Raw genomic sequence first — 17542 nt, forward strand, 5'->3', positions numbered from 1 at the left:
TTTGTAGAGATGTCTGGAGGTGGCAGTTATGGCTTTATGTGTATTTGCAAGTGTACGCAAAAAAAAAAAAACCTCTTCCTAAAATTCAGTCTTGCTCACAAATGTCAGGCCTGCATCAGGTGCACATACCTGTCAGAAACAAGTACATTAATTCATTGCATGGAGGCAGGGTGGGGGGGCCACACTACATACCATGGATGTTCCATCCTCAATGCATGTTCAGCCCCAGGGCCATTTGTCACTGGTTGCTAGGACATTGTTGGCTACATAGCCGCCAGCAGGTTAAGGATTTAATTAAGATTTGATGTAAGGCTTGAGTTAAAGTTGTGTTAACTAGAATATATTATCAGTACCAAAATATACTGTATATTGATGTGGAAAGTGTATGCCTAAAAATATCTTTGCCAATTTCCAAATCAATTTATTGTGATCAGCTTTCTTGACGCCAATGGAAAACTATATATTTTGTATACAGTGTACATTAACTGTGCCTCTCATGATCCATAATTAATTTAACCCTTTAGTATACACTTCCTGGTCACACCTTATTCTCCCCTTTATTCACTGTAACACACAAAATAAAAGTCATATTTCCTACTTGTAAAACTTCCCCAAGCTTGAACCAGTGAAGAAATCAGTGTCAGATGGACTCTTATTACGGAAGGGATTTACTAAAATTTTTTCATGAATGTACAGCCTTTTTCATGACATTTCCACTACAAAATTCTATCTGCAGGATGTCTTTTTTGGGAATAATGACATGGAACTACACAAAAGTTGAAGAATTCATTCTTCTGGGGCTGACAAGCAAACCAGACTTGCAGATTGTTTTATTTGTGATCATTCTTATCATTTATATTATATCCCTTCTGGGTAATGGCCTTATTATTATTGTCAGCAGGATAAGCCTCCGCCTCCATACACCAATGTATTTCTTCTTGAGTAACTTATCATTTTTGGACCTTTCGTTCACCACCAGCGTAGTTCCCAAAATGCTTATAAACATTTTATCACCAAAGAATGGTATATCTTTTGATGCTTGTTTCACTCAAATGGTTGTGCACATGTGTTTAGGAGGTTCGGAATGCTGCCTTCTCTTAGCAATGGCTTATGATCGTTATGTGGCTATATGTAGGCCATTACACTATACCGCCATCATGCATCCATGTTTATGCATTAAAATGGCAAGTGGCTGTTGGATCACAGGCTTTTTAAACTCATTAATACACATGTTTTTTGCATTGCGATTGTCATTCTGTGGCCCAAATGCCATTAACCATTTTTTCTGTGAGATACCATCAGTCCTAGAGCTATCCTGCACAGATGCTTCTCTTAACAGGACCATTATTTTCTTCTGTGCTATGACATTGGTCATGGGACCATTTTTTCTCATTCTTATAACATACGGCTACATTATTTTGAATATACTTAAAATCAGTACATCCACGGGTCGAAAGAAGGCTTTCTCCACTTGTGCTTCACACATGATGGTAGTGTCTTTATTCTATGGTACAATCATTTTTATGTACATGCGACCGGGAGACACTCATGTAGCCCACCAGGACAAAATGGCCACCTTGTTCTATAGTGTTGTGACTCCAATGCTGAACCCACTTATCTATACCTTAAGAAACAAGGATGTTAAAGGGGTGTTGCTGGGGATTGTGAGAAAAAAGCATGTGCCTTAATAGGATTAGGAACTGTAAGTATACTAACACATGGTACATCTCTGCCATACATTTATGCAGTAGACATAAAAACAACTCTACAACAGATGCATACTTGCCCATGTTTTATCCCTTTAGAGACCCTGCCAGTATGGAAAAATACCTGATAATTTGCCAGAGCTGCACCTGACTGATTTCCTATTGTGGGCTGACAACACGCAGCATTTTTGTGGGCTGAGTATAATCAGCCATGACCATTGTCTTTTGTTACTACTCAAGCCACACCCCTGCCTTTATCTAGGATAGGCGCTAATGGAGTTGTAGTCCCTAGATAAGAACTGGGCTAAATATACTCTTTGAGATTACAAAAGTAGAGATCAGAGGACACCTCTGTATTTTTCACAAGATCAACATTTATTAATTAGTACATCCATGGACAAAAAGAAGGCTTTTTCAACTTGTGCATCACACATTATTGTAGTCACTTTATTCCATGGTACAGTAATTTGTAGGTACATGAGACACTGATGTGGATAATATGGCTACCTTCTTCTACAGATAGAGATATAAGACTGTTAAAGAGATGTTACTAGGAATTGCAAGAAAAAAAAAACATGCGCCAGAAAGAAAATTTAATCTGTAAGTATATTGGCAATTTTTAGATGAAATGGAATGGAAAAAAACTTGCCATATTGCCATAATAGTCAGTGCCTTGGGTCTGTATGTTTTATAAATTCTCAACAGTTAGTCTTCAGTAATGAAGAGAGGCAGAAATATGATTACACTGGGAGCACTTTCTTACTCTCACCCTAAGGTACCAACATACAAAGGTTTTCGATGCCTATGCTAAAAAAAAAAAAAAAAAAAAAAGTTGGACTGTGACATGGCCATTTTTCTGTTCAAAGCATCTTGGGCTGGACAAACACTTCACAGGCGATGACAATACCCTAACCTTTTAAAACCATAAAGAGTGAAATTAGTCCATTCGAACCTGAAACCAAATGCATTCTCAACTTTTTCTACTAACCATATATTATATATGATGGCAGTGAAGAAAATGTACTTAAGGTGTAGAGAAGGATTAAAACCTTTATCATCAAACCTCCCAACTGTGCCTCATTTGCAGGGATTGCAAACATAGCAATTAAAAAAAACAAAAAAACTGTAATTAACCAATTATTTTGTGCTCATTAATCCTCATGGTCCATGTTACTGGAGGCATGCCATAATGTGCCCCTCTTTTCCATCTCACAAAGTAGGGAGGTATGCCTACCAGGTTGTTATCATGTCTATAGGGGTGATTTACTAAAACTAGAGTGTGCAAAATCTGGTGCAGCTGTGTATGGTAGCCAATCGGCTTCCACCTTCAGCTTGTTCAGTTAAGCTTTGACAAAAAACCTAGAAGCTGATTGGTTTCTATACATAGTCGCACCAGATTTTGGACTCTCCAGTTTAAGGCCCTTTCACACTGTCAGAGTCCATCAGCTTATCCGCCCACTTACCAGGGGATCTGTCCACTGATAGGTCCATGTCCGCTCCGCTGATGCAGTGTGGACAAAGGCACAGCTTGCTTTCCTCTATGGACAGTTGGAAGGAAATGGCCCGCCTATCCATTTTCATCCGACTGCCATTTGATCCAGTCCGCCAGAACAGGTCCCCATCCACCTGTTTTTAGTGGACAGGATCGGATGTTGGCAGGTGTCAATGGAAACATGTTCGTTGGCATCCACAGCTTTATAAAGAGCAGTGGATAGTCTGATAGGGTCCGCCTGAAAAACTGACAGGCAGACCTAATCAGTCCATGAGTGGAAGGGGACCTAGTAAATCTAGGCTTTTGTGGGGAGGGAGATTAACCCCATCTATTTGATATGGTGGACTTTGCCGTCCACACTGAAATCGAGGGTTAGAGCTACAGCCCTCAGGTAGAGTTGGGAAGAAATTGCCCAGTGGCACTACAGATTAAAGGCAGCATAAACAAGCCTAAATACAGAGCCAGAAAGCACAGACATCAGTTTTACTGAAAAAAAAAAGAAAAAAACGACAACAATTGTAGCAAAGTCATACTGCAGCAATACCAGGCCTCAATGTGGAGACACAAGCCACAGGCAACCTTTTTACAAAATTTAAGACAAAGGTATACAACTATTAAAATACCACCCTCCGCTAGATAGGCTGTTACAAACCTTATAATTAATCCTTATGTTTGGGATATTTTAGGTACATGGTTATGTCAACCTCATGCTGTATTCCTGTTGTTTGGATACAGTATGTTCTGCTCTGTACGGTTTTTAAGAAAGTGAAAAATTGTTCATAATTACAGATTAAACATAAAATACCGCCCTCCAAAAAAGAAAAAAAAGACTACTTATTCTTATAAGGAAAGTTTTGCTGCAAAGAACAAAAAACCCAAAACAAAACAGCTTTCTAATGAACGGGGTCAACAGCAAAACGACTACTGACCTCAAATAAAGCAAGATTAAATTGTAGAAAAGAAGACCTTCAATAATAAGATCATAAACCGATATATCAGTCTGGATGTCCCTCCACTTCCTCAAACTCAGTCTTTCCAAAACCTAACTTTTAATTTTCCTCCACCACATGCCCCTTCCCCTGATCTCCCTGTCTAAATCGATGGCACAACTATAATCCCATCCCCACATGCCAAGGCAGAGGCGTAACTAGAACCTTCAGGGCCCCGATGCAAGAAACCATGAAGGGCCCCCGGACCCCTGGCTGGGGGCCCTTCCCTTCAAGCCTGGGGCTCTTCCCACTGATCCTGGGGCCCTTTACTCTCGTTGCGGGGCCCTTTATTACGGTCCCGCAGCGAGACCCTTTCACAAGTTCTGCAGTGGGCCCCTTTTCTGCCATCTTAAGGCCTTCCCACAGTGGTGAAATGCCAGGGCCCGGTTACAAGTGTGACCTTTGCGATCCTGGAAGTTCACCCACTGGTGTCAATAGTTTTTATTTTTTTGGTATTTTAATTGTGTTATTTTTTTATTATTTTATTTTATTTTTTTACAATGTCACTGACTATGACTCTGTCCATTCAGAAAAGAAGGAAGAAGCTGGTAAATCACATATTTACCGACCCCTTCCTGGTTCTCTATTGTGACACATCCCCTGCAGCAGCTGGCAGGAGAGGGGAGGGAGCACAGTGGGGGGGGGGTGCCAGGGGAGCACACAGGGGCCCAGAGACAGCAGAACACAAGTGAACTGGATAGGAGGAGTGGCGGGGGCAGCATACAGAGGAACCAATCTCCTTAATTTTCCTCCTGCAGCTACAGGAGAAAAAAGGAGGACAGTGATTTCTCTACATGCTGTCCCTCCTATCCAGGCGTACAGGGGAGGCACACAGGCCCCCTAGAGCATGGGGCCCGGTTGCAATTGCAACCCCTGTAGTTACGCCCCTGTTCCAAGGTCCTAGGTGTAATCCTGGACTCTTAACTATTCTTTAAACCCCACGTACAAATCTTGCTGCCTCTACCTCCACAACATCTCCAAAGTACTCCCCTTTCTAACCTATGACACCACAAAGCTCTTAATTTACTCCCTGGTCATCTCTTGCCTCGACTACTGCAACTCCCTTCTCATTGGCTTACCTCTACCTAGGCTATTCCCCCTTCAATCCATCATGAATGCTGCTGCAAGGCTCATCCACCTTACCAGTTGCTCAGTGTCTGCTACTTCTCTCTGTCAATCCATCCATAAGATGGATGGATTGACAGAGAGATACAAGCACCTTACAAAGCCATCCATTATTAGGTTCCCAGCTACATAACTATCCTAGTCTCGAAATACCAACCTAATCTTTCTCTTTGTTCCTCTCAAGACCTCCTGCTCTGTAGCCCCCTCATCACCTCCTCCTGGAGCCTCTCCAAACCTATGGAACTCCTTACCCCAATCTGTCCGACTATTTTCTACTCTATTAGCTTATAAACGATCCCTGAAAACCCTTCTCTTTAGAGAAGCCTATCAATTCATGCCCCGCAGTTATTACCTATTGTTTCACATAACTCTTCTTCCTAGATTGTAAGCTCTAACGAGCAGTAGTGATGGGCTGCATGTTAGAGTTGAATGTAAGTTCGACTCGAACATCGGGTGTTGGTGTGTTCACTAAACACATGAACACCCGGGGCGCTCTGCGGGAAGTACTCGTCGACGAGTGCCCCATATTGCACTGCGAGATTGCAGTGCATTAAGTGCTGGTGATTGGCCAAAGCATGCAACTGACCTGCATGCTTTGGCCAATCCCAGCACAATGTCCTGTCAGAGACATAAAAGGCCAAAGGCAGGGTGCCTTTGGCCAATCATGGCTCAGGGGCTAAGTCCACGCCCCACACTATATAAGGCTGCTGTCTATAGTATGTTAGGAGTGGAGATTCGGCAGGTAGTTAGGGGATTGCATATGTTCAGTCAGTTTAGTACAGTCAGTATAGTGCTGTGCTGATTCTTCTGTAACAAAAATGTAGTGGTGCCACTGAAGTGTTGGTGTATACCAGTGCTCCCCAACCTTTTTATCGCCGCAGACCGGTCAACGTTTGATCATTTTTCTGTGGCCCACTGGGGGAGGGGGGGCGTCAATGCATAGTGACCACAGCGTGCCCCCAATCAATGCACAGTGACCACAGCGTGCCCCCAATCAATGCACAGTGACCACAGCGTGCCCCCAATCAATGCAGAGTGCCACAGCATTCCTCCCAATCAATGCAGAGTGCCACAGCAATGCCCCCAATCAATGCAGAGTGCCACAGCAATGCCCCCAATCAATGCAGAGTGCCACAGCAATGCACCCAATCAATGCAGAGTGACACAGCATTGCCCCCAATCAATGCAGAGTGCCACAGCAATGCCCCCAATCAATGCAGAGTGCCACAGCAATGACCCCAATCAATGCAGAGTGCCACAGCAATGCCCCCAATCAATGCAGAGTGCCACAGCATTGCCCCCAATCAATGCAGAGTGCCACAGCAATGCCCCCAATCAATGCAAAGTGCCACAGCAATGCCTCCAATCAATGCAGAGTGCCACAGCATTGCCCCCAATCAATGCAGAGTGCCACAGCAATGCCCCCAATCAATGCAGAGTGCCACAGCAATGCCTCCAATCAATGCAGAGTGCCACAGCAATGCCCCCAATCAATGCAGAGTGCCACAGCAATGCCCCCAATCAATGCAAAGTGCCACAGCAATGCCCCCAATCAATGCAGAGTGCCACAGCAATGCCCCCAATCAATGCAGAGTGCCACAGCAATGCCCCCAACCAATGCAGAGTCCACAGCATTGCCCCCAATCAATGCAGAGTGCCACAGCATTGCCCCTTATCAATGCAGAGTACCACAGCAGTGCCCCCAATCAATGCAGAGTGCCACAGCAATGCCCCCAATCAATGCAGAGTGCCACAGCAATTCCCCCAATCAATGCAGAGATGCCAGTGTTCCGCCTTTCAATGCAGATGCCAGCCTTCCCCCCGTGAGACCGTGCACTTACCTCACGGCAGCTTCTCTTCAGTCCCCGCGTCTCCTCGAGTCCTCCTGCCTCCACCTCGGCCAATGGCATGGGGTTTGCCTTTCGGCCAATCAGGAAGCGGGAGGACCCGCTCCCTGATTGGCCAGGAGGATGATCCGTGTGACAATAGCGAATTTTCATTCGCTATTGTCACTCAATGGGCGGCTCGGGGCGCACTGCTCTGCTCCCTGGCCGCCACAGTAAAATAATGTAAAGTTCCTCAGGCGGCCCGGTACCATTTCATCCACGGACCGGTACCAGTCCGCGGCCCGGGGGTTGGGGAACACTGGTGTATACAACACATCTGTGTCACCCCACTAAACCCATTTTTTTTTTCATTGATATATTTTTTTTGCAGCATCAGGTTCTTTTGCTGCATTATTAATACTCCCCCTTCTGTGTCAAAGGTGCTATTCCTTCTGTGTCAGCAGTGGTTTTCTTTTTTTTTTCTTTTTTTGTGGCGCAGCAGCAGTAATAATATTTAGGGTATAATTGCTGTCCCCCTCCTGCATCGCAGGTGCTATTCCTTCTGCGTCAGCAGTGGTTTCCTTTTTTTTTTTTTTGTGGTGCAACAGCACTAATAATATTTAGGGCATAATTGCTGTCTCCCTTCTGGTTTCTTTTTTTTTGCCTTTATTAATTTTTTCTTTATTTAAAAAAAAAAAAACTGTGCACTATAAACCGTTTTATTATAAAGCACAAAAGTATTGCACCCAAGCACCATTTTCCCTTCCCACACTCTATAATAAAAAGTTATAAAAATCCCCGCAAAAAAAAAATAATAAAACAGTTTATAGTGCACCGAGCACAAAAGCATTGCACCCAACACCATATTTCCATCATACACTCTATAATAAAACGTTTTAAAAATCCCCCAAAAATTCCTATCATGTATGAAAGGCCAACAAGGAGAGGCAGATGCTCACAGGCCACTAAAAGAGGACAAGCAGCTTCTGTGTCCACAGTGAAAAGTGGTGGTCACGGACGTGGTGCATCCTCTGCAGGCAGGGCACGCTTGTCTTTTTTTTCCAGTGCTGGCCGTGTTATTGAGCCACAACATGCAGAAGAGTTGGTGGAGTGGATAACTAAGCCATCCTCAACCTCATCATCCTCTGTCACCCACGCTCATACTAGTTTGCCTTCCACTGCAGCTGCCAAAGAGGCCTATTCCACAGGCTTCTTGTCCACAGCTACTCCTTCCCTAGCCCCACCATCATGCACGGAGGAGTCACCTGAACTATTTGATCATAGTGTCAGTTACACACTGCTGGAGGACGCGCAGCAATTCGAATGCTCTGATGGTGGTGAGCCTAGAGCCTAGAGAGAGGGGTTGCCAATGACGGATAAGAAACTAGTCGTGTTCCCCCAGCTGCAGCATACTGCCAAGTTTGCTCCAGTGACGAGGAGAGGATGATGAGGTTACTGACTATACTTGGGTGTATGAGAGAACAGAGGAGGAAAGTGAGGAGGAGGAGGAACAATTTCAACAAGGCAGGATGTCCTCCAGGGGCTGGCTTTAGGGCAACCACCCTATTGCCTCACACCACAGAGCTTCACAGGTGCAGGGCGCTAACTCTCCGCTGGCTTCCAAAAGTTCCTTGGTGTGGGCTTTTTTCAACACATGGGCAGCAGACTGCAGCTTTGCTGTTTGCAATCTCTGTCTGAGGCAGATCAAGCGTAGCCAGAACACCAGCCACTTGGGCACCACATGCTTGACAAGACATATGATGACCGGCTATGCAGTCTGTTGGCAATAGCACCTGAAATACCCACATCATAAAAAAAATGCAGACTTCGCCTTGCTTCTCATCTGGGATCTCTACCCCTACTATACCTCAATTCTTTTCAAAAACCTGCATGGGGATGATGGTATAGAATTGGGTGGCACAGGTACTTATTTCGCTACCCTTGTTGCTGAACCGTAAAAAAAAAAAAACACAGTCCCAGCCATCCACATGCTCAGCATTTAAATGCTAGCTTGACTAACTTGCTAGTACTACAACTGCTACCTTTTCATCTGGTAGACTCTGCTCCCTTTTGTGAATTAGCAGAATGTGCTGTACCACAGTAGCAGGTTTCAAAAAGAAATGTACTTTCATGTAAGGCCATTCCAGCTCTGTACCTTCATGTGGATGGCAATGTTTTGGCCTCGTTGGACAGAGCGGTCAGAAGCTAGGTTCCCAATACTGCTGATTTGTGGTCCAGCAGGCATGGTTAGGGACAATATATTTAGTTTGCGGTGCACTGGATAACTCTGCTTGCAGTTGGGAAGGATGCAGGACAGGGTTCAGTGCTAGAGCTTGTTCTGCCACCACGCCTCCAAAAAGCATGTGGTGACTCTGCAAAATCTGTCTGCTCCCCCCTCCTCTTCTTCCTCTATGGCCCCTTCTGCTGAATTGTCCTCTGAACCAGCAGTGCTCCCTAAGCGTTTAAGGGGCTACGCAAGATGCCATGCGGTGCTTCAGTTGGTTCTGTGTAGGGGACAGGAGCCACACGGGGCCAGAGATTCTGTCAGCTCTGCAGGGGCAAACTCAGAGGTGGTTGACGCTAGGGGAGCTTGAGCTAGGAATAGTTGTATGCGACAATGGCACCAACCTTCTCTCCGCCCTTCGACAGGGACACTTGACACATGTTCCATACTTGGCATTTGCTGGTGAAGCATTTCTTGAACAGGTATCCGGACTTACAATATCTTTTGCGGCTGGCCAGAAAAGTCTGTGGCCATTTCCGGCGGTCATACAATGTCAGTTCTCGGCAGGCTGACATTCAACGGGAATTCACCTGCCGACCAACTGCCTCATTTGTGACATGTCCACCAGGTGGAACTCAACATTGGCAATGCTGCAGTGGCTGCACATGCAGCAGAGGCCCATCAATGAGTACCTGTGTGAGTATGGCACTAGGACAGGCTCAGGGGAGCTTGGCTTCTTTTCGCCACACCAGTGGCTGCTGATAAAGGATGCATGCGCTGTCCTGTCATCATTTGAGGAGGCCACAAGGATGGTGAGCCGCGACAATGCATGCAACAGTGACACTATCCCTCTTGTCTTCCTGATGGAGCACACGCTTTGTGGAATAATGGACAGGGCACTTGAGGCAGAACAGCGAGAGGAAGAGGAGGACTTCCTTTCCTCATAAGGCCCCGTTTATGCAGATACCATTCCAGCGGGGCCACAAACACACTGGAGAAAGAGGAGGAGGAGTATTGTGACAGCATGTATGTAGAGGATAACGTACAGCAGTCTTCAAGGGATGGTTTTCTTCCCTCAGAAACCACAAGAGTTGTACGTGGCTGGGGAGAGGTAGTTCCTGACAATGTCACCCCTAGTGACCCAGAAGACTCAGAAGCTCATGCCTCCTCAAACTTACGCTGCATGGGCTCCCTGATTCTGCAAAGCCTGCGAAAGGACCAGAGGATTTCTGGTATCAATTAGAAGGATTTTTGCTGGTTGACAACCCTCCTTGATCCACGTTACAAGGGTAAAGTTGTAAAGCTCATCCTGCCTTCACAGAGGGAGCAGAGGATGAAACATCTTGGGGACGCCTTGAAGAAAAATTTGTGTAAAAACAGTTTTCCAGACACTGGGAGGTTAACGTTCTCTGGACGTGTTTCTGAGGCATCGTTCAGCCAAAGGAGGAGAGGTGGAGAAATGTGTGTAACACCTTTCCAGACACTGGGAGATTACTATTTCCTGGACAACCTGTTTCTGAGGTTTCGTTTGGTCAGAGGAAGAGCAGTGGAGAAGGCGGCCCAGTTGACCAATGCCTTTAAACAATTATTTAGTCCTCAGCGCCCAGGGCTGTTAGGTTTAAGCAACCATCGGCAGCATCTGCATCATATGGTGCAGAATTATCTAGGGGCAAGTGCAGACTTGGAGACCTTTCCAAATGAGCATCCGCTGCGTTACTGGGTCTTGAGGATGGACCGCTGGCCAGAACTCAAAATGCAATCGAGTTACTGGTCTGCTCTGCTTCCAGTGTGCTTTCTGAACTGACATGCTGCTGCAGGTTTTGTGATAGATAAAAGAGTGTGTCTGTTGACTGGCTGACATTTATCAAAATGAATCAGACCTGGATCAACAGTGGCTGATGTAACTGATTGAATTTACTAGGAATTAGAGATCCCCTGAAGACTGCCTATGCTGCCTATCTTATTCCTGAATCTTGATTATGCTAGCTTCCAACAATGTTTTTGGTTTAGGGCACCACCAACACCCAAGGCCCAATTTTTCTGCACTTGTTTGACAGGTGCATGTATTTTCAATTTGTTTCCTAATTTTTAATAGCAAGGCCCGTTCCTGCACCCAGAAAAAAAAAGTAACTGTGAGGGGTCAGAGTGTTCAGGCACCACCAGCACCCAAGGTCCAATTTTTCTGCACCTGTATGACAGGTGCATGTCATTTCAATTTTTTAACAGCAAGGCCCATTCCAGCGCCCAGCAAGAGTAACTTTTAGGGGTTATGGCGCTCAGGCACCACTAGGGATGGGTGAACGGTTTGGGTCGAGCATTAGTTTGGCCTAAACATTGCCCATTCAGGTACTCGCCTAACATTTGAACTTTCTCGCCACTAAGCGGGATGTTCGCCCGCAGAGTGCAAAGTCCATAGGTTGTTAAGGCCTCCCTTTGGGTCTGGTATAGATTTGAAGGGGAACTCCACACCAAAATGTAAAAAAGAAAAATGGCGTGGGGTCCCCCCAAAAACCCATACCAGGCCCTTTGGGTCTGGTATAGATTTTAGGGGGATGACAATATTAAAAAAAAAACATTGTGGGTTCCCCCAAAATCCATACCCATCCATGGATAACTGTGACTCATGTTATGTGGTCTGATGAGATCAAGATAAACTTATTTGGTTCAGATGGTGTCAAGCGTGTGGCAGTGGCAACCAGGTGAGGAGTACAAAGACAAGTGTGTCTTGCCTACAGTCAAGCATGGTGGTGATGGTCTGGGGCTGCATGAGTGCTGCCAGCACTGGGGAGCTACAGTTCATTGAGGGAAACATGAAAGCCAACATGTACTGTGACATACTGAAGCAGAGCATGATCCCCTCCCTTCAGAGACTGGGCCGTAGGGCAGTATTACAACATGATAACGACCCAAAACACACCTCCAAGATGACCACTGCCTTGCTAAAGAAGCTGAGGGTAAAGGTGATGGACTGGCTAAGCATGTCTTCAGACCTAAACCCTTTTTAGCCTCTGTGGGGCATCCTCAAACAGAAGGTGGAGGAGTGCAAGGTCTCTAACATCCACCACCTCCGTGATGTTGTCATGGAGGAGTTGAAGAGGACTCCAGTGGCAACCTGTGAAGCTCTGGTGAACTCCGTGCCCAAGAGGGTTAAGGCACTGGAGGAAAATAATGGTGGCCACTCAAAATTTTGACACTTTGGGGCCAATTTGGACATTTTGACTTAGGGGTATGCTCACTTTTATTGCTAGCGGTTTAGACATTAATGGTTGTTTGTTGAGTTATTTTGAGGGGACAAAAATTCACACTGTTAAACAAGCTGTACACTCACTACTTTACATTGTAGCAAAGTGTAATTTCTTCAGTGTTGTCACATGAAAATATATAATAAAATATAAATATATATATATAGGGTGTACTTACTTTTGTAAGATACTGTATATGGCTTATTTTTGGAGAATAAGGATGTTGTTTAATGTCACTGTAAGTGAATGTTTGTAAGCACAAGAGAACTTACTGTACCATTGCAGTTCATGGAACTTAAAGAGGACCTTCAGGCTGCATGAAAAAAAAAAACTGTAGCTGCTGCCCTAATAGGAAGATACTTACCTGTCCAGGGGTCCAGTGCTGTCCTCACCTGGGCTGATTCTTCACCATCCTGCAGTCTTCAGAGACCGGTCACTTGACCCAGAAGGCTGTAGGCAAAGATGGGGGGACGCTGAACTTCCACTCAGATTGCCTAGGTGACCCAAGCAGAAGTGGAAGAAGGTACCTGTAGAAACCAGATACCCAGAAAAACATATGTATCTGTAACGGAACCACAACCCACACTGTACTTGTGGACTTCCATCAGTATACGGCTTCCTCCCAGTTGTAAACATAGATATCAAATCCTAGCCGCCCCCATACAAAGCTAACCGACAACTTAGCTTGTACAAGCTTTGGAATCTCCTCCTCACTTGAGAAACACTGCTATATACCAAGGCAAAAGGTACCATGCATATAGGCCCTTACCCCTGATAGATATAAGAACACAAAAGATAGAGAAAGGTGGGGCTTTGCGGGCCATTTTATTAAATTGCATCATAGAAAACATGGGCGTATAAGCACATGTTACCACAAACAAAATAATATAGGATAATGTTGATAAAATCAATTGTAGAGGAGTCATAGATAGAAATACATCCCAGAAGGGAAAAATAACCAAGAGCCTGTATAGGATGGAAAGAGTAGGTCTCTGATGGAATGCGGTCAATGTAGGTGCAAGCCGATGCATTTCGCTCAAGGCTTCCTCAGGGCCTGTGAGACCATAACAGACCGGTATTTCCTTTTCAATGACTCGGAAGATGACAGATTGGCGACACGGAAAAACACCAGCTATTGTCCCCTTAGTATTTGTGTATAGCCTTCAATGTATACATATATTCACTCATTTATTTTAGGCTAAGTGTCCAGCCCCTCGATCACCGCAATAAGCACCGCTTATTATGCTGCATAAGATGGTACTATATAACTTGATAGTCAAGACTCTAAAGCTGTTCTGTTGTGGAAGCACGATGGTTGCCACACTGGTGGCTGCACTTGATATCTCCACCTATCGTTTCCTTTTCCCTTGATCAGGGCCGATGGGATGGTGTATTTGTTATATATATGCGATTTAGAACTACAGTCCTTCTAGCCTTTTTGCAGTGTGTGAGTGGCTTCAGGCAGGAACCTATAATATCATCTCATCATATTCAGAAACAGTGGGGGGGATAGTATATCCCGGGTCCAACCAGTCCTTATGGTTATTCACGCCAGCCAGCCTGCCTGCTATATACCATCTGTGTACAGAACACCTCCAGGTTGCTGCACTGAGTTTTATAGAAGATTACAACGCTGCAGATTGAAAAGGAAAGTTCATTTTCATTTACAATGTGACTAGTGTAACAATTGTATTATTGAATGGTTTCACACTCAATTTATGCACACATGAGCACATCCCCCTCCTGATCAAATTACTACACACAGGTCAGGGGTTGCCTGATTACATTATCCTATGCAGATGAAATTGTATATAGAAACATAATTAACCTGAACTAATTATCTGGCCATCTGGACAGAACAATGTGAGTTCATTAACATTTAACAATGAGACAGCCAGACTTAACACAATCCACACCCCAGTTCAATAGATAGACAATAGGACAAGACTGCCAATGACAGTCTGTCCATCGACTACATTGAAACACATGGAATACACATCTAGGTGTCACAGACTCCATGGCAACAAGCCACAGGTATCACAGTGCAAAGTGGGTTCAAATCTCCACATTTCTTGAGAGACACCGTTGACAAATATCACTCTCCCATCTGAAGCCATCCAAACCATTCTCTCAGCGTCCCCCAAGTATCTGTCCCTCACTCCCAGTGACGGTGAACACCGTCACAGTATACAAAAGTGATAGAGAAGGGGGAGGAGGCAGACAATATGAACTCCTGTTGGGTGAAGTTCTGGTTTAAGCTAAATGACTCAGCCATTTGATATCTACTTACTGTATGTTCTACTGATCTTCTCACTAAATCAGAGTATTATGGATGAGCACAAAAATTTGCAAACTGTAAATTCAGCCAAAATTCACCAGTTCGGAGCTTATTCATGTTCAAGTGTATTCCAGTCTCATCCCTAGAGGGCAGAAATGTGACAAATATTCTGATGAAAGGAGCTAAAGGTAGCGTTGGGTGTATAAAAGATCTAGAATGGTGTCTAGATCTCCTTCAAGATTTAGTGATGGGGCAACTAAACATTGTTGATTTTGGACCTCATGAGGTGTGAAGGGAAAATGGAAGGATATCATTTTGCAGAAAGTGTTTCTTCTGCAGTGACTCATTTCTGCATGTTTGCATATTTTTTTTTTTTTTTTTGGTGTATGTTGTTATTGTTCAAGTTTAGTTTTTAGACAATAGCAAAAAAAACAATGCGAAAACAGCAACTTTACACATTTAGGAAGGAACACATTACACAAAGATTATTTTCCTTATTTTTTGGTGTATTGTATTATTTAATGGTTTTATATTTGCTGAAATTCATCCCCAGGTGCAGATACATTTTGCCTTAATTCTGGGGTTAATTTACTAAGTGCCGGTTCACACTATGCAGTGCAGAAACCGCATGCAATTTTGAACAGGAATCATTTCGCATTCCTGCTCCAATCACATGCAATTCTTAGGCCGTTATTCTGTATGGCTCAAATCAAACAGAAGCTACACCAAAATGGTGCACAATCCTTTTTTGGCTGCACCAGAATCGGATTTTGCAAATCACACTGATTTCAGGGTGCTGTTAACATATACACCCGTAGCGGTTCGCATGAACCGGGACTAAAACTGGAGGGTGGAAAATTTGGTGCAGCAGTGCATGGTAACCAATCGGCTTCTAACTTCAGCTTGTTCAATCGAGCTTTGACAATAAAACCTGGAAGCTGATTGGTTTCTATGCACAGCTGCATCAGATTTTGTACTCTCCAGTTTTAGTAACTCAACCCATTAGTTATTTATGGTCATTGCGTCTCAAAGTACCTCCTGGTGCAGTAATCGAGCTAGCTTCAAGAAATTCTGTATAACTTTAGATATGACTCAAGAAGTTGGGGGGGGGGGGGGCTATAGGACCAATTTTGATGTTCATGTGCCTGCATTGGGAATTGATGTGACTAAAGCAGGAGGGGTATAATTGTTTCTTTATGCAGCAGGAGGATATGAGGATTTTGTCTGAAAGGGTTTTACATGCACCTACAGGTGGGGTTGTTGGAACTATGGGGGGGTTGGAATGATACAATATGCATTGGACACAAGGGAGAGTTGGATTTATTTCTTTATTGATATAAACACACAAGAATCCAGTTTCTTTGTGGTGTTAAACCCAAAAGCTAAAATGTAATATATTGCAATTTACCAATCATTAGATGTGATGTCTGCATTTGTTTTTGTCTGTTTTTTTTTTTTTCTTTATTGTCCCCTGGGGATCCTGCCAACAGGACTGTTATTTTTATTTTTTAACTTCCTTTAAAAGGATTGTAAACTTTTAGATAAAAAAAAAAAATACGTTATACTTATCTGCTCTGTGCAATGGTTTTTGCACAGAGCAGCCCTGATCCTCTTCTTCTTGGGTGGACTAGAGAAAACACCATTACAACAATAACTCAAGATTCTTAAATGATTTGTAAATTTAAATAGTTAGTAACACACACACACACACACAGTTTGACCCCTTTCACACTAGCTGACTGATCGGGTCTGCCTGTCAGTTTTTTTTAAGTGGACCCGTTTGGACCACCCATTGTTCTCTATGGGGCAGCGGATATCAACGGACATGTCCTCTGACACCTGTCGGGCATCCAATCTAATAAAATCCATTGAAAACAGACTTACGGCGATATAGTCGCCATCCGCCCAGCGGATCTTATGACTAGAGTTGAGTGGACACCTGGATGTACGTGTTCGGCCGAACTTGAAAAAAAAGTCCGGGTCCGTGTCCCGGACTTTTTCCGAACTTTACCCGGACACGAACCCCATTGAAGTCAATGGACCCGAACTTTCAGACACTAAAATGGCTCTAAAACACCAATGGAATTGGCTAGAGTGCTGCAAATGGCAGCAAAATGTAGTTAAGAGCATGGCAAGTGCTCTGCAATCAAATGTGGATAGGGAAATAACTTAAAACAACAAAAAAAACAGAAAAATAAAACAATTTTCTTCATCTGTGAAGGACGAGGCCCATATGGAGTAGGAGGGAGGTTGAGGTGGCGGTGGATGTGGCGGTGTAGGTGGAAGCGGCGGTGGAGGAGGACGAGGTAGCCAACACTGCTTTTTTTCAGTCATTTTAATTTAGGGTACACCCCAAAAGGGTGAGAAAGATTTAAAAATATAACAATGGCTGGGTAAGGTCGGTATCCATCTCTATTCTGCACAAGGTACGGAAAAGTCCTGTGGGATCCATGCCTGGTTCATTTTAATGAACGTGAGCTTGTCCACATTGTCTCTGGACAGGCGGCTGCGCTTGTTTGTGATAACGCCCCCAGCCGTGCTAAATACACGTTCAGATAATACACTGGCTGCAGGGCACGCCAGCACCTCCAAGGCGTAAAGGGCAAGCTCAGGCCATGTGCCCAATTTGGAGACCCAGAAGTTGAAGGGGGCAGACCCGT

The 17542-nt window shown here is 44.4% G+C and overlaps 1 protein-coding gene across 1 annotated transcript; it reads left to right on the top strand.

The window, feature by feature from the left end:
• Positions 1-755: 755 nt before the first annotated feature.
• On the top strand, positions 756-1688 carry LOC309555121 (putative olfactory receptor 2B8; the record flags this gene model as incomplete). Its single annotated transcript, XM_082256955.1, has 1 exon — positions 756-1688. The coding sequence occupies one exon, from the start codon at positions 756-758 to the stop codon at positions 1686-1688; it is 933 nt and encodes a 310-aa protein (XP_082113081.1).
• Positions 1689-17542: the final 15854 nt, after the last annotated feature.

The sequence above is a fragment of the Pelophylax lessonae genome, assembly GCF_965119305.1.
Source record: "Pelophylax lessonae genome assembly, chromosome: 4".
In the NCBI taxonomy this organism is placed as follows: domain Eukaryota; kingdom Metazoa; phylum Chordata; class Amphibia; order Anura; family Ranidae; genus Pelophylax; species Pelophylax lessonae.